Here is a 21328-nt window from a genome sequence, read left to right as displayed (position 1 = left end):
AGGATCACTAACTAATTTTTCCATTGGTAATTTACAGAAATTTTAGCGGTAAAAGTAAAACGGTTCCAACTGTATTAATTGCGGATGATGCTCACAGTAAAATACAAACACAAGATTGCAGTCATTCTTTTCTGTCAAATTTACTGTGTAAACAAATTCATTTCTTAGTTACTGGCGGTCTGTAAATGCCAACAACCACAGCATGATCACGCTCGTAAGGTTCAAGAGTCAATTGCTCGATCGGTTTCATTTTTTCAGCTTGCATTTTCTTGACTTCGCCGGCAAAAACGGCTTCGGGAGCGGCAGTCGAGTCGATGCAATTAGCCTACGCAAGTAAACAATTAAGTATCATTGTAAATTTATAGTTTAGAAGGAAGTATACCTTAATGGAGATAACAAAATGTCCGCCATTCTTCAAGAAATATTGTGCGTTAAGCGCTACAATACGTGCTTGATCGGGCTGAGCAACATCGGCGAAAATGGTGTCAACCATACCAATCTAAAAAGCAAATAAATCAAGTTATTTGAAGTGGACAGATGAGTCGTTTGCATCAGACTTACCAGCATACGATATTTGTGAGGGTGACGAGCATCTTCAATAATTGGAATAATGTTAGTTCGTTTCTTGGCAACGTTAATCAAGTCACGACCAGAACGGTGAGAAAATTCGACGGCGTAAACAAGACCTTCCTGTAGTTACAAGATCATTGTATATAATTCTGAAGTACAAAAATAAATGAAATCAATTTACCGGTCCAACAACGTCGGATACGTGAGAGACAGTTGTCCCAGAAGCAGCACCCAAATACAAAACTTTGCTTCCAGGAGGCATGTGAATCTGATCAACACCACCCAAAATAGCTGCAGCCAACTTTGAGCGGAAAGGATTCCAGACACGGTACTCAATCTTCTCAGCTCCTAGAACAAGACTATTAAAGACTGCAAGCTAATATAAAGAGCTATGAAATGGAATACCTTCTTCTTCTACTGATATTCTTTTTTCACCATACACTGAATCACCAATTGCCATGTTCTTTGTGACTAGAGCATCTTCTTTACCTCTGGCAATAAACACTCCAGCATGGCGATGGGGCTCGACAAAAACTTTCTTTCCTCCGCCCATGCCACCACGGCCTCCACCACCTCGGCCACGACCGCCACCACCACGTCCGCGTCCACCTCCTCGATCTCCACCAAATCCTCCTCTACCACGACCACCACGGTCACCAAAGCCACCACGACCTCTTCCACCTCCACGATCTCCACCAAATCCACCTCTGCCACCTCCACGGTCTCCACCAAATCCACCTCTGCCACCTCCTCGGTCTCCACCAAAGCCACCTCCTCCACCTCTGCCTCTCATGCCACCTCCTCCACGTGGGCTAAATGCTGTAATTTGGAAAACAGATACATGTAGTCAACTTGATTTGGATTCCATACATTTAGACAACTGCATTCTTAACACATAAATTTTAACAAAACAGACACATAAAATGGCTGATGAACATGTCTACATTTAAACTCAAAAGCATGGCATGACATGCAATTTAAAAAAAATAAATCTTAACTATTTTTATAACATAACATGAACATACAAAATAGATGACTCTAATAAAGTAAAATAATAAAAAAATTACCTGGAAAACCCATTATTTAGGTATGTCTTCAATAAGAAATTCGAAAGCCAAAAATGAGAACGCTAAAAGCTGTTCTCTTCTTCCACGTGGTTCTGTCCAAATGCTTCCCTTCAGTCTGCAGCGCGGTGTGTGCTTTCGTTCTTGTTTCAGAAGGTACTGCTAAAGAGTCACTCGTCAGTGGCATTGGCGGCGCATGGAATCTTCGGGGTTGTAAGTTATTTTATAATATATTAAGTATTATTTAATGCGTCACTTGTTAGACAATATAAAATTAATATAAAATTATTTAATTTTTTCAATCGAATATTAAATATTATAAACTATTAATGTATTAATTAATATTAAATAGAACCTAATTGCAGCATTGCTACCAGGCAGACGGATGAATGATCAACAAAACGAGACTGGTCTGCAAAGTTTTTGTGTGCATTTTTCAAATGGTCTGCTTTTCAAATGTTTGACGATCGTACGAGATATTTGAATGTTTACGGGAACCAATTAAAAGTTACTTATAATCATGGGACTATTTTTGAAGAGTATGTAATCGATAGCCAACCATTCCTTTTTGAGAGATGGCTGTCTTGCACAGTGTTTTTAACAGCTATATTTCTTCATCTTGGTTTACATCATCATCACACACACATCCTGGCATTGCTTTGCTTTGTTTTAGCTATTTTAGCCTTGATTAAACTTCATACAAAAGTGAAAAAAGGTACTTATTATTAACCAAATGGTGTTTACTTACTTTTAACTGACTTGTATCATTTTATTAGAATCATTGCTCATTGTGAAAACAGTTGGCTTGCAGATTACCACCATATTTGCAACTGGGAGGAAATCTGCAAAGTTCATTTCATGGGAAAGAATACAGGGAGTTGTTATTAATGAAACTATAACAATGGTATGAATTGTCTCCTGGTCTTGAAGAAATTGAAATATTATCTTGCAGTATAAGACATTCTTTTGAAATAAGTGCTTTTGTGTAATACTAATCTTTATTTTCTATGGCAGCATCAGGTTTTGTTTTATTTAGCAATTTTACTCAAGTATGGACATGGAACAGAAATTCTTCCCATATTTCAGGTAAACTCAAACATCTCTTCATTATAAAAAAACATTTCTGAATGATTTTTCTTACACAAAATAGCATACACTTCCTAGACTGGATTGCCTGAAAAATATTTATAAAAGCATTCACCAAATAGTAAACAAAGTGCAACATGATTGATTGGTGTATTGTAACTATGCAAGAGCGCAAACAATTGTGCCAAAATAAATTTTTAAAATTGTGTTTAAATGAGTTTTTCTTGACATGAAAAGTGGACTATTTCTCCACTGGAACATCGAACGAAAGCACTGTTTTAAAAAATTTACATATTTATTTTTAATTCCATGTTGAAGTGAAAAAAAAAAAAACTTCTACTCTTACCTTTGATTTCCGAAGCGTTTTTTACACACGTGGCAGATATTTGATTCTGTTATCACGACTTTCTGATTTTGACATTCAATTCTCTGTTCGTGAACCTACATGTTAATGCTTAAATTAGTAATGTATTATTAATCACAGGGATTTGAAAATAATACTTGAAGATGTTCGGCATAAAGCAGACCACGCAAAAGCTGCAGCTCTCGACGTTGGGATGCAAAAGATTCTAGACTCCTCTGAAGAAAACGTTTAAGTTCCGAAAGAGGTATGGAAGCAGGTAAGATTTGCAATGTCTAGTTATTAAGGAGATGAATAATAATTTTACTTAATCAATTAAAGTATATAAGAAACAACTGGTCTTACCTTAACTGGGTCTAAACGCGACGGAAATCGATCCAATGTTTCCAGTGCTCTTTCGATATCAGGTTGCCTTTGGTGTGGTTCCTCAGTAGGATAAGCTAGACCGGGAATTTTGACAGCATCATCGGGTCGCAGTAAGAGTTTCAACAAGTAAAAATAGACCTAAAAATCAACCAAGGAATATATTGTCGTTGAAATATTGAGAAATTTTGCATTAACGAAAAAACCTCTTTATTTGCTGGTGAATTAGACTGGTAGCAGATATTACAGTAATCTATTGCTGCCGGTAAATCTTTCAGAATGTTGGTATAGATTGATAAAGCTTGCTCGTGACGACCAACTTTGCCCAATAAAATGGCCCTCTCCTCAAACAAGCCTACATATATAATAATAAAAATTCAAAATGTAAGATGTAACATTACGCAGAATTTAAAAAGCCAAAGCATAAACATCTTTAAAGTCACTTACAGTCGTATGGGAATTGAACTAGTATAGCCTCGGGAGAGCAGTGCCGAGAAATTTCAAGGAACGATCGTAACTTTGCTTTCGAATCTTGGTATTCACATTTAATTGCCGGGTCATTGTTATCCTCTTGTAACTGCTTTTCAAGTCTGAGAATTTTATCTTTGTAGAGCACGGCTAAGGCATTGTGGAAGAGAGCGTTCGAATCTTGCCATTCGTAGACAACGTGTTCGAGATAGGGTAAAGCTAAAGAGCGATGGTTCTTATACAGAAAATCGTAGACTTTGGCACGTGGGAGTTCCTCGACTTCAGGCAAGTCTTCAATAAAAATTTTAAGACCATCTTCTGGGTGGCTTTGTATAACCCACGAGGCGAAGTCAAAAATTAAGTCCGTGTGTTCCGATCCTAGTCAACATGATTTCCTTTTTTAAAAATATTACAGTTTCAAAGAAAGTCATGTTTAGGCTACCTAGATGTTGGAGATATTGTACAGTTCGGTCATGATGAGCAAGGGGGGATCCAAAATCTTCTGAGCTAGTTGCGTGTTTCCGAAGCAACTCCAATGCTTTCCGATGAAGGCCGCGAGTTTGGTAAAGGATTATAAGCTCAGCATGTTTGTGATGGCGCTTCAGCGCTCGTTCACTCTCTGCTAAATGACAATGGTTATCTCGTAGTCTTAACAAAGAAGCTACCAGGGCATCGTTGGTCAACAAATAGCATTTCAACAAGGTCGTATCGACTATTTCCAATAGTTGACGTCTTAGCTTCAAGCTTGAACCAACGTCCATAATGTTGGTTCCTGTTTTGACATTCTGACTCATAAGGTCATTCCTAACCTACAATTGAATAACAAATATTAACTCTTTGTAGGTAATAAATATTAAAAATTTTAACAACCTCAGTGAGATATTTAATCAAGGCCAACACAGCGAGATCGAGGTCTCTACCTTGCAAAACGGGAACAGCCTCGGGGTATTCCACTTTTTTCCGGAATTCTACTGGTAATAAATCGGGAAATAGACCAATCACGTAAGAAGGATCTGTAAATTCAATCGGTTTCTTCTTTAGTAAAATAATTTCAATTCATACATTTGCTCTCTCTTTAATCACCAGTAGCAAGCTTGAAAAATAGCTGCAATGATTCGTCAAAGTTGTGTTTCTGGAACAAATTGAAAGCAAACAACGACTGAATGTGTTGAACTTGCTGCGAGCGAATATCTTGTGGTTCGTTAGACAAGTTCTAATCATAAACGAAAAATCTCATTATTTCCCATCATCTCGAAAATTATGAAAAATTTATTTATAACATACCGCAAGCTGAATGGCCAACTGAAAATGTTTGTCTTCAAGCAAGCGAGGTAATTGCAAATGTACAGGGACTAAATGTAGACACCAAACATGAGAGGGAGATGCAACGTAAATCTGTCCGTTCTTCGATATGACTGACGTCATGTACTTGGCCTTTGGCAATTCTAATCGCTGGACAAGGAGCCGTGGCTCTGCTGCTCGAATCTCTATGCAAGACGTCAACACACCCAGAATGTATGGAGAGTCCTCCACTGCAAACATTTTGATTAGTCGACTTAGGTTATATTCTGAACAATGTTGGGGTATCTTTTACCTAATAGGATCGGTCTCTCGGACCACGTCAGTGTATACTTGGTGCAAGGATTGCCATCGATATCGATCATAATTGTTTGTTCGTCTCTTCCCAAGGCGAATTTATCGCCTTGTAAGGCACATACCAAAGGTTCAGGCTGTTTTCCAGTGGGAAATAAATCTCTTTGCTCTCCTTCCAGCTATAAAAAGTTAAAAAATATAATTTATTGCCTAAGCAAATCTATTATCGTTAATTACAAAAGAAAAATACCTTGAGTAAACAATATTCCCCCTTAAAACCTAAGCAAAGAGTTTCTCTACACCAACCAATAGTCCGAGGAGTATCAGAAACCGACAAATCCGGCCCTAACTCCCGGAATTCTCGATTTTTCCAATAAAAAAGCTGCAGTTTTTTCTTCACTACAACACAAAGCCTCACTGCCACTGATATCTCCCCAGTCAAAGAAGTTTGTCTCTAAATGAACAATACAAAAGTTTAATTTTGTCACTTCCATCAAAGTCATTGGTTGATTCTGGGGAGGGAAAAAATATTACCTTGACATCAAGACTAAAACATGTGGCTCCTTTGGATTTATTAAGTGACGTTATGACTGGAAAATTAAACACTGTCAAATCATGAACAGACACAAGGTAATCTGAAAAGAATAAAGAAGTTTATTATATTGACTAGCATTGGTTATAAGATTCCTATACAAACCAAATGGCACTTAAATACATTAAGCTCACCAGAAAGGCTGATAAGAATCTGGTGTTCAGGAACAACAGCTAGTTGTTGTATTGGTTTTTTGGCAAAATATTTGTTGGACCTTAGCAAGTGGACTTCACAACGTGAGCTGAGAGAACTTTCAGCACTGCCACCATTACTTGCGCCTTGAAGAACACTGTACATCAACAAATGTCCTTGTTGGGTTCCCACTAACAAGTGTTCATCTGAAAACCAATTTTCAATGTAAATAAAACCCATTCATATAATATAGATGAAGGATAGTTAAATAATAAGAAGGCACAGTTGACTAGTTGATAAATTAAAATCAAACAGTGGTTCTGTAAAGTAAAATTACCATAAGCAGCTATAGATTCAATTTGGAGAGGTAATTTCTCCAAAATTGGTAACGCCTCATAGGCGTCATACATTTTTTAAAATCACTAATTGTATGGTGTTTTAATCTGACATGACACTGGGAGGGGGGGGGGGGGACTTTGTTGTTTTGTAGCAGACATCATACAAATGTCCATCTATAGTTCACTACACACACTAAATTTAATTTAAAAGAAATTCCAAAATCAGAATAATTCAACCTAACTGAAAGATAATATACAAGCAATTAAATATTAAAAAATTCTAAGTTCTGTCAGTGTGTAATGTGCTCACCGACCTATCAATATTCCGCATTTTCTTTATAATCCTTGTATTTAGCGCAAAATATTCTATTCTACGCAACGCTGCCTCACTGCTTGGTCATCTTGTTTATGAAATACTATCGCATATTCACAATCAAATTTCTAATCAGATTCTAGTCTTCATCACGTTTCCTTTCCCAGAAAGAACCAAGGAACCATATTCATTGAAGAAGATGTCGGATTTGACGAAACCAACCGTTCGTATCGGTTCCCGCAAAAGTCAGGTATTATTCCCATAAATCATTATTTCCGCTAGCGCATACTTAAAAAAATTACGACGTTATTCTATATTTAATTTCAGCTTGCGCTTGTTCAAAGCAATCATGTGCTCGATCTCCTCACTCAACACTATGAAGACAAAACATTTCATCTTGGTAATATTTTCGCATATTTGCGCTTCGCTGGCCCCTTTCATGAAATTAATTCAGATAAAACAACTTTTATCATTTAAAGAAACGATGACCACCATCGGAGACGAGGTGCTTGACAGAGCATTATCACAAATTGGCGAAAAGAGTTTGTTCACTCGTGAATTGGAGGTGGCTCTGGAACATAATAAGGTCGATCTCGTAGTACACTCACTTAAAGACATGCCGACGACGCTTCCTGAAGGCATGGTCATCGGTGCCATTCTAGAGTAAGTAATTTTAAAACCGAAATGATCATGCTAAGTACTATTTACTCACATGCATTTTAGGCGAGAAGATCCTAGAGACGCAGTCTTAATGGCTCCCAAGTTTTCCGGGTGTACATTAGCAACTTTACCAAGTGGCAGCGTCGTAGGTCAGTTGAAACATTTCAATAGAAAGAGTAATCAAGTATTCAAACCCGTCATTATTTATTAGGAACTAGTTCGTTGCGCCGAGCAGCTCAATTGAAGCGCCACTTTCCCCACCTTGCAATCCAAGACGTAAGGGGAAATTTAAACACAAGGTATAATATTATTTCGCCGATAGATAAAATCAAATTCGTCATTAATCGCGAGTTTCTGTGATAGACTACGCAAATTAGACGACGAAGGAACGTATGCTGCACTCATTTTAGCGACAGCTGGAGTCAAGCGAATGAACTGGGAATCGCGTATTTCAGAATATCTTGATACGGACGTGAGCATGTACGCCATTGGCCAAGGTGCACTCGGGATCGAGTGCCGCCAAGATGATATTGCTACTCGTCAACTTTTAGCACCATTCAGCCACGCTAACACGCTACTAGTGTAAGTAAAATTCTATTCATCATTATATTACATCACATCATATTTTATACAACTATTGCAGTTGCGTTGCTGAACGTGCATTCCTTCGAACACTGGAAGGAGGCTGCTCAGCACCGGTGGCTGTGGAATCTCGTCTAGTTGGAGATATGCTCTACCTTAAGGGTGGTGTATGGAGTTTGGATGGGAAACAAAACGTCACCCAGTCATTGGAAGTGGAGCTAGTTGTATGTTTACTCTAACTTCATTTAAAAGTAACATGCATCATTATTACTTATCACATAATTAATTTAGGATATCGACGATGTTCCACCAGCTGCATCATACACTGCTGTTGTAAGTTCTAGTGTTGGCAATTCTCGCTTGGCCCTGGCGGAATGGTTGGGCGTATCCTTGGCCGGAAAAATCGTCTCATTGGGAGGAGGAGTTATACTTGACGAAGCGAAAAAAGAGACTGAAAATCGCAATTTGGTAGCTGCTAATGTACGCCCATCCAAATAGATGCGCGGATTTTTATCTGCTCTTAGTCAAACGTACATAGTAAAAGGAAGTAAAATTGTGGGTAAAGCTTTGAATACAGATGTGGTTTGTTAATTTTCAATGCTGTTTCTTTCCTTCTTCTTCTTTAAGCTAGGCTAATATTTCATAGATAAAAAAGCAAGCAAGATAACAAGGTATGAGAAATCCAGAAGACTTGGAAATAATACAGCTTTTAATTGATATACTGTATGCCATGCAACCCCAGCAGTGTACACTGTTCCAACGACAACACATGATAAGAGTTTTCTGAACTCTTAACTGATCGAAAACATAAACAAACGGAGAAAGAAAAAGAGATGAAAGAAAAGAGAAAAGAAAACACGCCCAAACATGAGTGCCGCTGCTGATTCAAAGATATATGCACGTAGAAAAAAAGGAAGAAAAAACTTTTAGATTTCAATATATCATATTTACTGGGCGGCTCAACAAACTTCAGCGCTTTAAATTGCTTTGTTATGAAAGGTGGGAGAAAAAAGGGTGAATTTGAGGAGGTTGAATCGATTCAGAGACGGGAAAAACGAACTGCACGTTGGCATTAAATATTAACCACAGATGGTAACCTAAAGTCTTTCTCATTCCTCACCCCTCTCCTCCAGTTGACAGTCAAGGAGTTCATCAGTTTGTTTGTGTTGACGCTAACGACAGGGGGGAGGGGCAACTGGCAAAATCACGAACACTTTGCTACTTCCACGGATTTCAGAAGCAAAACATTCAAAGGATTTCGTACTTCTCCGTAAAAAAATTGGAATCGGCCGCATACTTCACCGATGTGCCGTCATCTACTAGTACGACATCATTTACCTACAACAAAAATGGGAAAATTGTAGACAAATCGAATAAATAAACACAGATTGCAACCGTACCGATATTTCAGCATAGGAGCGCTTCGAATAGAAGTTGACATTGATTGGGAAAAAGTCATTCGCATGGCCCTGACATGAAAACTCCATAGCTCCACTTTTATTGGAAGAGTCCACAACGGGGAGTTGCCACGAAAGCTGATTTTTCCTTGGTTCATACTGATACTCTCCTTCACACTCGGAAACATTCGGTGCTCCGCAACCATGACTACACGAATAAACGAAAGATGATGAGTGGCACCTAGAGCCTAATAGAAAAAAGTCTTACGGCAATGGAATGACAATGACAACGTCGTTCAGCTCTAATCGATCATCTTGAAGTTCGAATTCAATATTAACGTCACAGCCTCCACGTCCGTTTTCAGCTGGCCAGCAATTAACTAAATTTTTTTGAAATCGTTAAATTTTGCCAGACAACGTAATTAAGATGATGCATTACTGTTCAGTGGAATCATATTTTCATCTTGTGTTTGGAAACGCCACTTAAGTACACCAACATCCGTATTCAATGGGAACGGTTTTGTGGCATTCTTCAATGCGATGTGCTGCTTAGTGCGAAATAGTTCCTTGTCCACGTTAGGATGAGTTTGAATTTGAATTCCGCGACTATCTCTGTTCTCCACCTATGGATAAATCAGTCGAATTTTGAAAAAGAAAATAAATACAATGCAAAGGAAATCATTTTACCTGTACGCGGACTCGACCGTAAGTCTCATCAGTAATAAAAAGTGTTAGTAAGCCATGAATTTCCATGTTGTGTAATCCACCGTCACGTCCACAACTGAGGCTAAGCTTTTCTTCTATTCGAAGTTGGACTCTGGATAAAAGAAATTACAGTCAAGCGTTAAATTTTAATAAGCATTGAGGTATTGTAAATTACGGTTCGGTAGCGATGGTTGATGGCGGCAGTTTGTTTGAGCTCACAGAACCACCTTGGACTACGGAAGCGGGGGACTGGAACGAGTTTACATTCTCGCCTTCTGATTTTAGTTGGTCAACAAATATTTCGGCGTCCTTCAGACGGCCCCCAAGCTTGAGGGCTTTGCTCGGGCCATTAGGTTTTCTAAGAAAAGTACCATGCTGTCAGTTAAGAACTAGTTGAGCGGAAAAATAATTAATGAATTCACTTACACAACAGCAGGTTGATAGGTTGGCTTAGGAGGCTCAGTCGGAATCGAAGCAGCCATGGGAGATGGCCCGTAACCTCCAGAAGATGAAATGGGAGACTTAATACCCCTTTTATTAGATTCAACTCGCTGTCTCTGCAATTCTTTGGCTTTCTCTCGCATTTTCATCTTGGCATCTCGTTCTTGTGTCTTTATGGGGAAAAAAATAGTGAAATAAGACCAAACAACTACTTAAATGAGAAAATCCAAACCTGTCTAACAGCCTGGTAGACTTTCTCTTCGTGTGAATCCATTTCGACAAATGTTCGAATTTGAGCCAAATTAACGTTTTCGCGATAGCCAAGAGCAACGATTTCGTCAAAGGCAAATATCAAATTGAAGGCATTTTCCCGGATTTCGGATTCTTCAAAAGTGCGGCAATATTCAGGTACCTACATGAATTTAATGTTAGCAAACCTACTAATGAGAAGATCTTATAAATTATTACCACACGAGCGAAAAGACGTAAAGTTTCTAAATCCTCCAAGATATTGGATGCCCTCGTTGTGATAAGTAATACATACACTTTGTCTAAAGGTTGATAAACATATCTAACCGATTCTGTTTCAACAAAAGTGTGTTGTTGTTGAGCAGCTTTTCCTGAAGACATTAGTTTAGGAAAGGCAGCTAAGAGACCTTCTATTCTGGATTTGGTCATCTCCACAAACTGTCTTGACACCAAGGCTGTAATTGAGAAAAAAAAAGTCATTATTTATTATGATATGCATCATTTTTGTAAAACTTTGCAACACACCTTTTCCACCCTTGGTGCAAACAGCAGCTGCAATGAGAACCTGAATAATAATGAAAATTAATGAACAAGTGTCACAAGTGGAACAAAATCACAGAAATGACAACAAACATATTTTTCAAAGTTTGAATGAAAACAGCGAAATAACATTGACAACTTGGTATTGCTTCAACGATATTAAAAGCCCATGTTTTCTAGGTTACTGTTGCTAAAGATACAGCACACAATCTTTCAGAAAAAAAAATGTATTGCTAGCTTTCCAAAGTAGTCTGGTATACTAGAATGCATGTCCTAACAATCAAAGTTAATCATAGTTATATGATTGAAATGTTTTAAGTTATTTTGATGATGTAAAGCACTATTGAAGAAATCATAATAAAATATCCACGTAGACGAAAGTTTAGCCAAATGTCAGATGGGCCGGCTGTGCAACCCCAATGACAACTTCAACGACGCCCATAATAAATATTTTCATAAAATTAAAAACACTTAGGTTCGTTGATCATACCATTATTGCGCAGATTAAAGGCTCCTATAGACTTTATCGGACCCCTTTTACCACAACTTTTCAGGGAGGATTCAAGACCCTAAGAACTGACGGCACAAGATGACGTGGATCGTCAACTGTTTTTCCAGGGTTGCCATTTTCAAATTGAAAAATAAATAAAACTGAAGCAAGGGCCCGTTTCTGGCAATGGCTGATTGATGTCTGGCGGTAAATATTTTGGTATTCGAATGCATCATAATTTTCTGCGTGTTTCACTGAGTTATTGCTTTCAAAGTAAAACAAAGGAAACAACATTATGATGGGTAAAAGGTTCAATTAAGTCCGGCTAGATCGCATATTCGCATGTGAAATAAGAAATTCGGCGAAACGACTCAAAACAACTAGTCAAGACAAGTCTCGAAAATGATCTTATAACTATCCCTTTTTACTCAACTCTAGTCCACACAAATAGGATTTTTTTTATAAAGTATTTTCTGTTTAATGCTACTCGAAAAATAATCCGAATAAAAAATGTTCAAGTTAACGAAAACGAATTTAGTTGGTTAAGGAATTTGCGTCTATCTGTCGAATTTGTAGCATGCAACCACTTTCTCCGTGTAAGTCTGAGGCTAGTTTACTTAATTATTACCTGATTGCTGAACCCACGACGAAAACTATGGTGAGAGGATTTATTCGGTGTATGTGCAGACCAACCCATTTCAACCATTATTCTATATTCGGTGATTTTGGTAAAATGACCATAAGAGCTAAATAACAGAAACAGAAAGTGCTTGCAACGAAAATGGGTCTCCGAAATCGACTAGAACTTTTTTGTTTTATCGTGTCACGTTTTTTCAATACATTTTGTTTCGTATAGATAACGACATGAAATAAATAAAATGATTCAGATTTTCTTGTTTAAATTTCTAAAAGATTGGGCATTAATTAATAATTATTAGGTACCTGTTTTACATGAAAATACAACTGGAGGATATAAAAACTACTGATTGAATTGAAAATTCTTATCTGGTTAACAGAAATGAATTAGATTTTTTTGTATTCATTTATTCAACCTATCGAGTGTCCGACAGTTAACATTTGCGATCACGCAATCGACTGTCATTATGATCACCAGATCACGTCTAACGGACTAAACGGAGTATATGTGGTAGAGACTTCTCCTCCCCCTGGAGGAGCTACGTAACTCTGAGTTTTTTTTTCTAGACACTTCTACAGCTTCTACATCTCGGAGAAGGAAAAAGTATTATCCCCTCCAAATAACGATAGACGAGCAGTAGAACGAGTTCATTTTGATCCATTCCGATACCAGAAGAATGCATTTAAAATAAATGGAAACGAATACTATTGTAAAAATCAAATGAATTGTTAATGCAATGCAGATTCCATGTAATTAACGATTCAAAGCGCAACATCTCGCGACTACAGTTAACATGTATTTGAATTTCCGAATTATAAATAGCTTAACTTAATTAATTTTGAATGAAATCAAAGCCCCACAGAGTTGCCATAAGAGACCGCAGTGTTTTTCAAAATTGCTGGTCGCCCATGATTGGCCCAACGGAAAAGAGGAATGGAGAGGAAAAGACCTGGGGAAATCGGTGGATGGGATATCTGCTCGAAAAGGATCGACCTCTCTGCTTTTTTTCTGAACAGTTGATTCTGAGACTTTGAAGGTGGTGGTGCAACGACTCGTTAAATCTTTCTCGCACGCGCCGGCCATACACACGTGACTGAGCTCTGATCATTTATCCGGTCAACTTGAATCATGGTAAGTTTCTACTTTTTCATTTGAGTGTTTCTTCGATGTGATTCGTGTTAAGAATCGGGCCAAATTCTTCGTTAGAATATGAAATTAAGTCGATTGCCTGTCATCAGGTCAACTCTTTTTTCCGTTACAGTTCACTATGGCCTCCATTTTAACTTGATGACGTAAAGTGTGATCAGGTATTAGCTTAAGTCAACTAATGTCAAACTGATGGCTGTACGTGTTTTTTTTTCTTGCAAGTTTCGACTCAAGTTGTTGAAATGTGGAATGTTTTGCTTGGGAAGAGGGAGATAAGTAAATTACAGTGATGTGGCCTTGCTTTAATATTTTATGTTTCTTGGTCTGCAATGGGGAGGGGGGAGTGGACATCTTCTAACCGGCGCGTGTTTTCCTTTCCCCTTCTCTTTACAGGAAACTGTCGACTCAAGGTCGTTCAATTGACATCCCAATTTTGTCGACCACGTGCTCGCTTTTCTTATTTTAGAGTAAATTTTGGTTTATTTTTTTATCGACAGTTGGAAAAAGTTGCAACCCACAGTGGAATCACCCGACAGCATGAGTCATCCGCTTCAGCGACGCCCAACACACCTGGGCGGCTGATTTCAAATAGAGTTTTTGTGGGCAACATCCCTCCAAATTTGGTCGAGCGTGACCTTATTATGCTATTTAATCGCTTCGGTAAGATACGAGATGTCAAAATCATACCAGAACACGCCCGCAACAAATCTTATGGATTCGTCACTTTCTTCAGTGAAGCAGATGCAAGGAGAGCCATACAAGTAATTGCTATGTCATTATCTTGATTTATTGTTATGTTATGCAAGAGTGTATACATTTTATAGGCGTCAGTGCAAAATGATTCTGTAATGTGGGGAGATCGCAAGCTTAACGTTGCTCCAGCAGTCAAACGGGCTAACAGTAACAATCACAATCCACTGGTAAACATTTGCAAATACTTTTTAACAATTCTTATCAACTTTATTTACCGACTTTTGTATAGCCGGCTAATTCGAATAGCTATTATCAGACTCCAAACCGGCTCGCCCATAATCCGTTTTATGCCACTTCTGTGCCAGTACCGAATGTTAACACCATGTACACTACTAATACGGGAGTAGTATCGCCTACCGACCAAAGCCAGTCAGTCGATCACATGCAGGTTGATGCCAGCAACAATGCAATGTACCAGACTGCTGTCATTTGCCGTCTGCCTCATCAATACGCCATGGTATTTTTAACTAATTGGTGTAATGGATTTACATTAACTTAATTCATTTACTTTTAGGCGCAATGCCATCAATACTCGTCGTCCTCTAGCGGTCATTATTTCGTCTCTCCTGGATTCCAGCCATATGTCCAGGTAATTGATCAGATTAAATTATTACAATCGAGTGGTATTGACATTGTTTGTACAGCCCGGAAGTCCGATCCCAGCCGGCCATCAAGCATCGCACTATGCTTCTTACGCTAGCATTACCTCAATGCCGTTGACTCCGCCTTGTTCCTCAGCATCTCGGGAGAATAGCGCGGGTACGGATGGTCAGTCAGATGTGTGCGCGGATAGCAGCGGAGGCGATAGCGGCAGTCAGGTAGATGTGCTTTCTTCTCTGCGAGATGACTTGCCCCAGCACAATTCATTTAGAATCCCCTACGATCGTGCACCCATCTACTTCCTTAAAGTCTTTGTGGCACCTGCACCTCTTCGTTAATGTGTCCCTCATTTCGGTTCACCATCGGCATCCGCTATTACATTTTTATTCTCAAACATTTTTCAATCTGTGCAATGTTTTTATCCTAGCTGTGTATGTCGGAACCTTTAGTTCCCAATTTGTTCTTATTCCGTGTTGCACCACTTGACCAATGCTGGGTGAGTGTATATTCGCTGCTGTATCCCAGGGTGGTGTTGCTGGTGGAGAAAAGAACGCTGCGGAAGTTTTGCCGAACGATTCAAGTAATGAAAATAGCCATCAGTCGGCCGGTCCTAACAACGATTCTCCTTATCCTCTTCACACGACCATCATGTGCTGCCCCCACCATTCGTGCATGCTGAGCCCAATATCCCCCATCCAGCACATGCCGAACCAAGCCGTTGCAGCAGCTGGCCTTGCCCGTTCTTGTCTTTCGCTTCATGGCCATCCGGCGAGCAACTGCCCATACCCACCAAATTCGCCATTGATGTACAGTTCACCAATGGTTTACAATCCAGCGCGTCGCTCTTCATCAGCACGTCTCCAGCGTTGGAATTCACTGGATGCCAACTTGACGGGCCTCAGCCATGGCCATCATCAACACCAGTCACCAAATGGTTATTGGGGAAACGAATCGGCGTGGTCACGCCCGTCTTTGCTTGACGATTCGTACGGATCGGAGACGGGACTTTACCAAGGACCTCGAGGCTTCGACCGGCCTTTGCGGCCCGCATTTTCTTGTCAGTCGCATCATGGCGGAATGTTCTCGCCATTTTGTCGCTCTTACGAATACAACATTTGGGGCCAAGGCCATGCCCCCAACAGCGGAAGCCTAGACTACGTTGATCAATCCGGCAACCCCAACACTACTGCTGCTTCACAAATGAGCATGTCCGCACAATCCCACTCCAGCCTGGCTCTCAATTTGAACGAGTCGGGTACAGAGCAGCTTCAACAGCACCCAAAGAAGTAAAAAGAAACAAGTTTTGTGCAGCATTATTTAATTAACTTAAAACAAACAAAAATTAAGCAGAGATTATTATGAAATGCCTTTCAGTTCAGTTAACTATTATTTTCCCTTCCACCTTTGTGATTGTGCTTAACCATTAACACGATAGTCGAATACTATGGAATATACTAGTAATGGCTAAAATATTGCACGTTTTTTACTTATTTAAAAAATCGCTAGATACTTTCTTTTCTTCGTGATCACTGGTGGTATGGCAAGCGGTGAATAGGTAGATGAATTTTAGTAGTTGGATTGGTAGAAATGAATTTTAAAATATAATTATTACTGATGTTAATACTAGTACGTAATGTAAAGAAGGTATTTCATGATGAAAATTTAAATTACCAAGGGTTACTGGTCATCAAAGTTGCAGTTGCCGAATGGTTATAACACGGGCAAAAATTAAATTTCGTAAGCAGATGGCTGCACTAGTTCACGAAAATTATTATATCTTTTTCAAACCTTTTTAAAAATAAAACACGAGATAATAGTTTTAAAAAAACCTTTGATGCAATTGTATATTATTCAACTGAATCCAAAAATAAATATCACTAGTCGAGTGCTATGATTTTAGGGGATCATTTGGCGTTCTATATGAAATAACCTAAATATTTAATTACATAATTTGTCGGAATTTCTTTACGCAAATTAAAACCAGAATAAGTGGGAATGGATAGGTGAGTAGGATAAGTCGTCGCTAGAGATCATGACATCTAGAGACTCGAGTTCGATTTCCCAGTTGATAAAAATTATTATCATTGTCGAATTTCGCCAGATGGAGGAATGAGGTAAACTGATGTGGATGATGGTCTAAGTGGTTGAAGTCACATAACTCGCGACTTCGAATCCAATGTGCGATGTTCGATGTGAATGTCCAATCCGCGTTCGTTTTTTTTTTTTCGTTTGTTTCGTTTCCGAATTCGAAGCGTTCCGCCTGAGAAGTCAGCATAGGTTGTCTTGACGACTCGTCTTCTGGATGACGATTGTATCGTCAGAACTTTAAGTCAAGCCGCTTGATTGAACAATGTAACTGAATCTAGTTGAACCGCAGGTTTACTAAGATCAGGTGTTGTCCCAACAAGAAAAGCTAGACCAGAGCCGGGCTAAACTCCATAAGCCGCCAATCCGCCATGCAAGAACTGTTAATCTGTTATTACTTATTAGTTCGTGTCCAATTTTTTTCCCCCCATTAATCGATCTGGCAACTTCGGACGTTAGCCAAGTCTATTCTGTTATAGAGGAGTCGTAGCGAGGGTAGCGCAACTAGCGCTAAAATGATTAAAATCATAAAATGACAGCAGTAAACCTTATGATTAAATACATTGTAGAAAATAAAATTTTTAACCAGGTTCATTGATTTAAATCATTATTTAGTTATAGATTTGAGGAAATAAAAAAAAAATAAATCAATAGAATGAATTTAATGAAATCTTATTTCATTAATTTAAATGTCTTCCCCAAGGAGTTTTTAGGAGTTTTTTTTTGTATGAGATTCTCGTGAATTTTGTCTATTTTTTTTAATTATTTCTTAATCAAGATTCAAGAAACAAGAATAACCCTTACTTTCAGATTCGACTATCGTGATTGATCGTAAAATATATCGATTATCAACGTAAAGATAATCGATTTTACGATCGATTATTCCATCCATTTTTCAAAAACGGCAAGTAGTTGACTGTTGACTGTTGTTGTATCATCTTATCTTTATTTTAACTTGTGTACTTTTATTTTGATCTTAATGGAAGTTTCTGATATATAATTTCCAGTTTTCGAGTAAAAGTAATTGATAAATAGTTTCGCTTCAACATGGATGTCCCAGTAAGAGTTCAAGTTCGAATAAAACCACCAACTAATTCGAAAAGTGAGAATGACGAAAAATACGACAAAGACAGCATTCTCGTAAAGTTGTCATCGACAAAAGTAAAAATATATACTTAAATTTAAAAAAAAGAAAAAACTAAGGAAGTCATTTTGTGTTCTAGGTTCGATTCAATGAAGAAAAAGAATTTCAGTTTGACCATGGTTTGTTGTTTGCATGTCCTTTTTAAGCATTTTCTATATTTTACGTTAATTAAATCATTGTTTTCGTGAATTTTATTTTAGTTTATGAAACTGATTGTAACCAGAAAGAAATATTTGATAACAGTGCTGTACCGCTATTGAAACAACTTGTGTCAGGCTACAATGTCACTGTAATGGCATATGGACCCACTGGTTCTGGCAAAAGTTATACTTTGGGGACATGTAACACTGAGGTGAATTTTCAATCTGAATGTGCACGTTCTTTAATTTCTGTTATTTGTGAAACATTCATTTACATTGTCCCTATTTAAAAATCTTTTGTTTTAATCTACAGACCCCTTATCAACATGATGAAGCTGGTCTGTTGACTCAAATTATTTCGTGGATATTTTCTAGAAAGACTGCTAGTACTGAAGAAGATGGTCAGATCTCCAAAGTTCAAGTTTCATTTCTTGAAATATATAAAGAAGAAATCTTTGACTTGCTTTCTTCAGTTCTCAAAAGAATCGAAATAAAAAATGACAAAGGTAAAGTCTATTTGCAGTATCTAAATAACACATTCAATAAAATATTTAATTGATTAGTTATTAATCTTTCTTTTACTAATAGTTGAAAACGTTGTGATGGAAAATATCACTGAAATGGAAGTTCATAACCAAGAAAATACTCTGGATCTCATACGCACAGCTAATTTAAGACGCCAAGTAAAAAAAACGAAGTCGAATGATTCATCAAGCCGATCCCATGCCATTATAAGTTTAAAGCTGGAGATCCATAAGAAGTATGGATGCGATTGCTTACGTTTGCAAAATTTTTTATGTGCACGTTATTTGATTGAAATTTTATTTCTTTTTAGTGGCGAATCTCGATTTTCAACTTTTAAGATTGTTGATCTTGCGGGTTCAGAAGCTGTAGCTAAAGACGGAGTCATGGGAGAGATCAAGAATGAAGGAATTTTCATTAACAAAGGTAGACTAAAGTTTGAGAACTAAATTTGAGATATAAAAAAACACATTTTATTTTAAAAGGTTTATTAGCTTTGGGTAAAGTAATAAGTGCTTTGAATAGCAAAAATGTCTCTCATATTCCGCATCGTGAATCGAATTTAACTAGGGCCTTAAAAGGTAGTATTCAAAAAATTAATAGCTTTGTTTGAAATTAACCCATTTCTTTAATTTCTTTTATATGTTCCCTTAACGTGAACCAACAAGATTCGCTCTCTGGTAACAGTTTGACCGTTCTCATTTGTTGCGTGAAGGCAGATTTTCAGAGTATCACAACCACCTCTGCCGCATTGCAGTTTGCTTCCAAAGCTAGAGCCATAAAAACGAAAGTTCAGCCATCCGTTTTCAAAACTCCATTTAAAGTTCCTCCAGTTCAATCTCAGTTCAAAACACCAGGAAAAACTCCCTTTAAAACTCCAGGAAGTTTACCGTACAGGACTCCACTTGCTCCAATTCAGCGAAATAAAGCAACGTCTCCCATGGGCGCATCGTTCGCTGTTCCTGAAAAAATTTCCATGCTGGAAAAGTACGAAGACCTTGACGAATCCGTTCTGTTGGCGGGATCCTTTGATAGAAGAAATTTACCTAAACTTTCTGAAACTAATGATATCGAAAATCGGATTCAAAAGGCGGTAATGGAAAGAGTCGACATCTTCTTGGAAGGATTTAAAGATAAATTAGCACAATCTTTGCTGGCCAACTGTTCTGGAGCACATTTAAGTTGTCGAAGTCTACTAGATGGGAACTCCGCAAACAGCTCAAGTCATGGTAAACTTGTGAAAGCGATCTCATATTTGTCAATGTTTGTGTTACGGTTTTTTATCTTACAGCTCGTCGCAGTGAACTGGATGCGCTGAATCTGACATCTGCGTTAGGGGAAAATAAAACTTTGACTTCTCAGAGCATCGGTAGCCGCCGTCGTAGCGTTCGTTTGGCGGAGAAACGTAATGCGCAATAATAAATATCGATACTGTTAGACTAGCGTATAAAATTTCTCCCACAACTGCTTTCGCTTAGGAATGACGTTATTGTCCAATTCTAACATGGACGAAAGTGATTCTCGGCCAACTACAGCCACACTCCGACGTTCCACTGCCACGAGAGTTTCTAAGCGATCTCCTGCTTTACCACTGCCAATTCCGGAAGGAAAATCACCAGAAAACATCAACAAATACAGGTGAAGAGTAGCGTAAATAATTTTATTTTTTAGTTAAATCTCTTTTGTGTAATGATTTCTAAATGTCTGATCTTTTAGGAAAGACTTGCTCCACTATTTGAATTATGCTTCACAGTCTCAAATACAGAAATTGCCCTCTGTCGGACCAAAAGCTGGGCATAGTATTATTACTTTTCGAAATCTTAATGGGATGCTTAATGATTTTGAGACGCTGAAACGGGTTCCAGGACTAAGGAAGAACTTTCATGAAAATTTCATGAAGGTAAAGCAAAATTTGGAATCATCTGCAATTTTTTTCTAATTTTAATACTTTAAACTATTGTGTAGGTAAATTTTTTAGAATGATCTCAGAAAATTGTTCCGTTTTTTTCTCTTGTTGGCCAGTTCCCAGTTTTTTCAAAGCAATTCGTGCAGCAATAGGCCTACTGTCTACACAACAAAGATTTTTTTTTGTTTTTTTTTTGTTTGTTTTTTTTCGGAATAAATGTTTTAACCTAGTACACTTTTAAAATATCGCAAGATATGTTATCAACGGATATCGGTTCACTTAACTGTTCTCATGTTGTCCAAACACGTCTTCTGATTGACGTCAACAACTTAATCTGGATTCTGGATGCGCGTCTTGAGTCAAGGCCGTCAGAGAGCCGTCAGAGAGTCAGACAGCAAGACTTCCAAAAATTAAGCATTGAATAATTTGTATTAATCCAAATTGAAACCAT

The 21328-nt window shown here is 38.1% G+C and overlaps 6 protein-coding genes across 6 annotated transcripts; 4 read left to right on the top strand and 2 right to left on the bottom strand.

Moving 5' to 3' along the window:
- Window positions 1-49: 49 nt before the first annotated feature.
- Window positions 50-6709, bottom strand: LOC124314300 (vam6/Vps39-like protein). Its single transcript, XM_046779472.1, has 19 exons — window positions 6567-6709; window positions 6232-6435; window positions 6040-6140; window positions 5756-5959; window positions 5507-5684; window positions 5197-5444; window positions 4996-5125; window positions 4783-4925; window positions 4355-4721; window positions 3892-4290; window positions 3651-3799; window positions 3427-3585; window positions 3222-3356; window positions 3067-3161; window positions 976-1382; window positions 752-918; window positions 562-690; window positions 383-499; window positions 50-325 (listed from the first exon to the last, which is right to left on the bottom strand). The coding sequence occupies exons 1-19, from the start codon at window positions 6637-6639 to the stop codon at window positions 158-160; spliced, it is 3573 nt and encodes a 1190-aa protein (XP_046635428.1). The 5' UTR covers window positions 6640-6709; the 3' UTR covers window positions 50-157.
- On the top strand, window positions 2006-2928 carry LOC124314262 (phosphatidylinositol N-acetylglucosaminyltransferase subunit H-like). Its single transcript, XM_046779423.1, has 4 exons — window positions 2006-2349; window positions 2411-2538; window positions 2649-2720; window positions 2785-2928. Exons 1-4 carry the CDS (start codon window positions 2091-2093, stop codon window positions 2863-2865), a joined length of 540 nt encoding a protein of 179 aa, XP_046635379.1. The 5' UTR covers window positions 2006-2090; the 3' UTR covers window positions 2866-2928.
- A 265-nt stretch (window positions 6710-6974) lies between the features above and the next one.
- On the top strand, window positions 6975-8720 carry LOC124314173 (porphobilinogen deaminase-like). Its single transcript, XM_046779278.1, has 8 exons — window positions 6975-7130; window positions 7208-7280; window positions 7360-7543; window positions 7604-7689; window positions 7752-7839; window positions 7904-8122; window positions 8184-8346; window positions 8414-8720. The coding sequence occupies exons 1-8, from the start codon at window positions 7080-7082 to the stop codon at window positions 8618-8620; spliced, it is 1071 nt and encodes a 356-aa protein (XP_046635234.1). The 5' UTR covers window positions 6975-7079; the 3' UTR covers window positions 8621-8720.
- A 92-nt stretch (window positions 8721-8812) lies between these two features.
- LOC124314085 (coatomer subunit delta-like) lies at window positions 8813-12076 on the bottom strand. The gene is made up of 11 exons (XM_046779108.1): window positions 11945-12076; window positions 11440-11479; window positions 11134-11369; window positions 10898-11077; window positions 10651-10835; window positions 10400-10582; window positions 10207-10336; window positions 9959-10142; window positions 9788-9899; window positions 9523-9727; window positions 8813-9460 (listed from the first exon to the last, which is right to left on the bottom strand). The coding sequence occupies exons 1-11, from the start codon at window positions 11945-11947 to the stop codon at window positions 9371-9373; spliced, it is 1548 nt and encodes a 515-aa protein (XP_046635064.1). The 5' UTR covers window positions 11948-12076; the 3' UTR covers window positions 8813-9370.
- A 1483-nt stretch (window positions 12077-13559) lies between these two features.
- On the top strand, window positions 13560-16550 carry LOC124314082. The gene is made up of 7 exons (XM_046779106.1): window positions 13560-13712; window positions 14225-14488; window positions 14552-14647; window positions 14710-14937; window positions 14995-15069; window positions 15125-15298; window positions 15606-16550. The coding sequence occupies exons 1-7, from the start codon at window positions 13710-13712 to the stop codon at window positions 16368-16370; spliced, it is 1605 nt and encodes a 534-aa protein (XP_046635062.1). The 5' UTR covers window positions 13560-13709; the 3' UTR covers window positions 16371-16550.
- A 1512-nt stretch (window positions 16551-18062) lies between these two features.
- LOC124314044 (chromosome-associated kinesin KIF4-like) lies at window positions 18063-21124 on the top strand. Its single transcript, XM_046779033.1, has 12 exons — window positions 18063-18326; window positions 18389-18428; window positions 18510-18661; window positions 18763-18955; window positions 19038-19209; window positions 19285-19397; window positions 19457-19552; window positions 19640-20200; window positions 20263-20376; window positions 20450-20609; window positions 20688-20871; window positions 20937-21124. Exons 1-12 carry the CDS (start codon window positions 18213-18215, stop codon window positions 20952-20954), a joined length of 1917 nt encoding a protein of 638 aa, XP_046634989.1. The 5' UTR covers window positions 18063-18212; the 3' UTR covers window positions 20955-21124.
- The last annotated feature ends 204 nt before the right edge of the window (window positions 21125-21328 follow it).

Source organism: Daphnia pulicaria, chromosome 10 (genome assembly GCF_021234035.1).
Source record: "Daphnia pulicaria isolate SC F1-1A chromosome 10, SC_F0-13Bv2, whole genome shotgun sequence".
In the NCBI taxonomy this organism is placed as follows: domain Eukaryota; kingdom Metazoa; phylum Arthropoda; class Branchiopoda; order Diplostraca; family Daphniidae; genus Daphnia; species Daphnia pulicaria.
This window is presented reverse-complemented; position numbering and strand designations above follow the sequence as displayed.

Excerpts from the sequence above, each read along its gene's own strand:
- LOC124314262 (XM_046779423.1), top strand. The coding sequence starts at position 2,091 with ATGTTTGACGATCGTACGAGATATTTGAATGTTTACGGGAACCAATTA. Across the intron at positions 2,350-2,410 it reads TCATACAAAAGTGAAAAAAG|AATCATTGCTCATTGTGAAA; the intron begins GTACTTATTATT and ends TCATTTTATTAG. Across the intron at positions 2,721-2,784 it reads AAATTCTTCCCATATTTCAG|CATACACTTCCTAGACTGGA; the intron begins GTAAACTCAAAC and ends TACACAAAATAG.
- LOC124314300 (XM_046779472.1), bottom strand. The coding sequence starts at position 6,639 with ATGTATGACGCCTATGAGGCGTTACCAATTTTGGAGAAATTACCTCTC. Across the intron at positions 5,126-5,196 it reads AGTTGGCCATTCAGCTTGCG|AACTTGTCTAACGAACCACA; the intron begins GTATGTTATAAA and ends GTTTATGATTAG. Across the intron at positions 1,383-3,066 it reads AAACGCTTCGGAAATCAAAG|CCCACGTGGAGGAGGTGGCA; the intron begins GTAAGAGTAGAA and ends TACAGCATTTAG.
- LOC124314173 (XM_046779278.1), top strand. The coding sequence starts at position 7,080 with ATGTCGGATTTGACGAAACCAACCGTTCGTATCGGTTCCCGCAAAAGT. Across the intron at positions 7,281-7,359 it reads AGACAAAACATTTCATCTTG|AAACGATGACCACCATCGGA; the intron begins GTAATATTTTCG and ends TATCATTTAAAG. Across the intron at positions 8,347-8,413 it reads CATTGGAAGTGGAGCTAGTT|GATATCGACGATGTTCCACC; the intron begins GTATGTTTACTC and ends TAATTAATTTAG.
- LOC124314085 (XM_046779108.1), bottom strand. Across the intron at positions 11,370-11,439 it reads TTGCACCAAGGGTGGAAAAG|CCTTGGTGTCAAGACAGTTT; the intron begins GTGTGTTGCAAA and ends TCTCAATTACAG. Across the intron at positions 10,143-10,206 it reads ACGGTCGAGTCCGCGTACAG|GTGGAGAACAGAGATAGTCG; the intron begins GTAAAATGATTT and ends ATTTATCCATAG.
- LOC124314082 (XM_046779106.1), top strand. Across the intron at positions 14,489-14,551 it reads ATGCAAGGAGAGCCATACAA|GCGTCAGTGCAAAATGATTC; the intron begins GTAATTGCTATG and ends TACATTTTATAG. Across the intron at positions 14,938-14,994 it reads TGCCTCATCAATACGCCATG|GCGCAATGCCATCAATACTC; the intron begins GTATTTTTAACT and ends ATTTACTTTTAG.
- LOC124314044 (XM_046779033.1), top strand. The coding sequence starts at position 18,213 with ATGGATGTCCCAGTAAGAGTTCAAGTTCGAATAAAACCACCAACTAAT. Across the intron at positions 18,956-19,037 it reads CGAAATAAAAAATGACAAAG|TTGAAAACGTTGTGATGGAA; the intron begins GTAAAGTCTATT and ends TTTTACTAATAG. Across the intron at positions 19,398-19,456 it reads AGGAATTTTCATTAACAAAG|GTTTATTAGCTTTGGGTAAA; the intron begins GTAGACTAAAGT and ends TTATTTTAAAAG.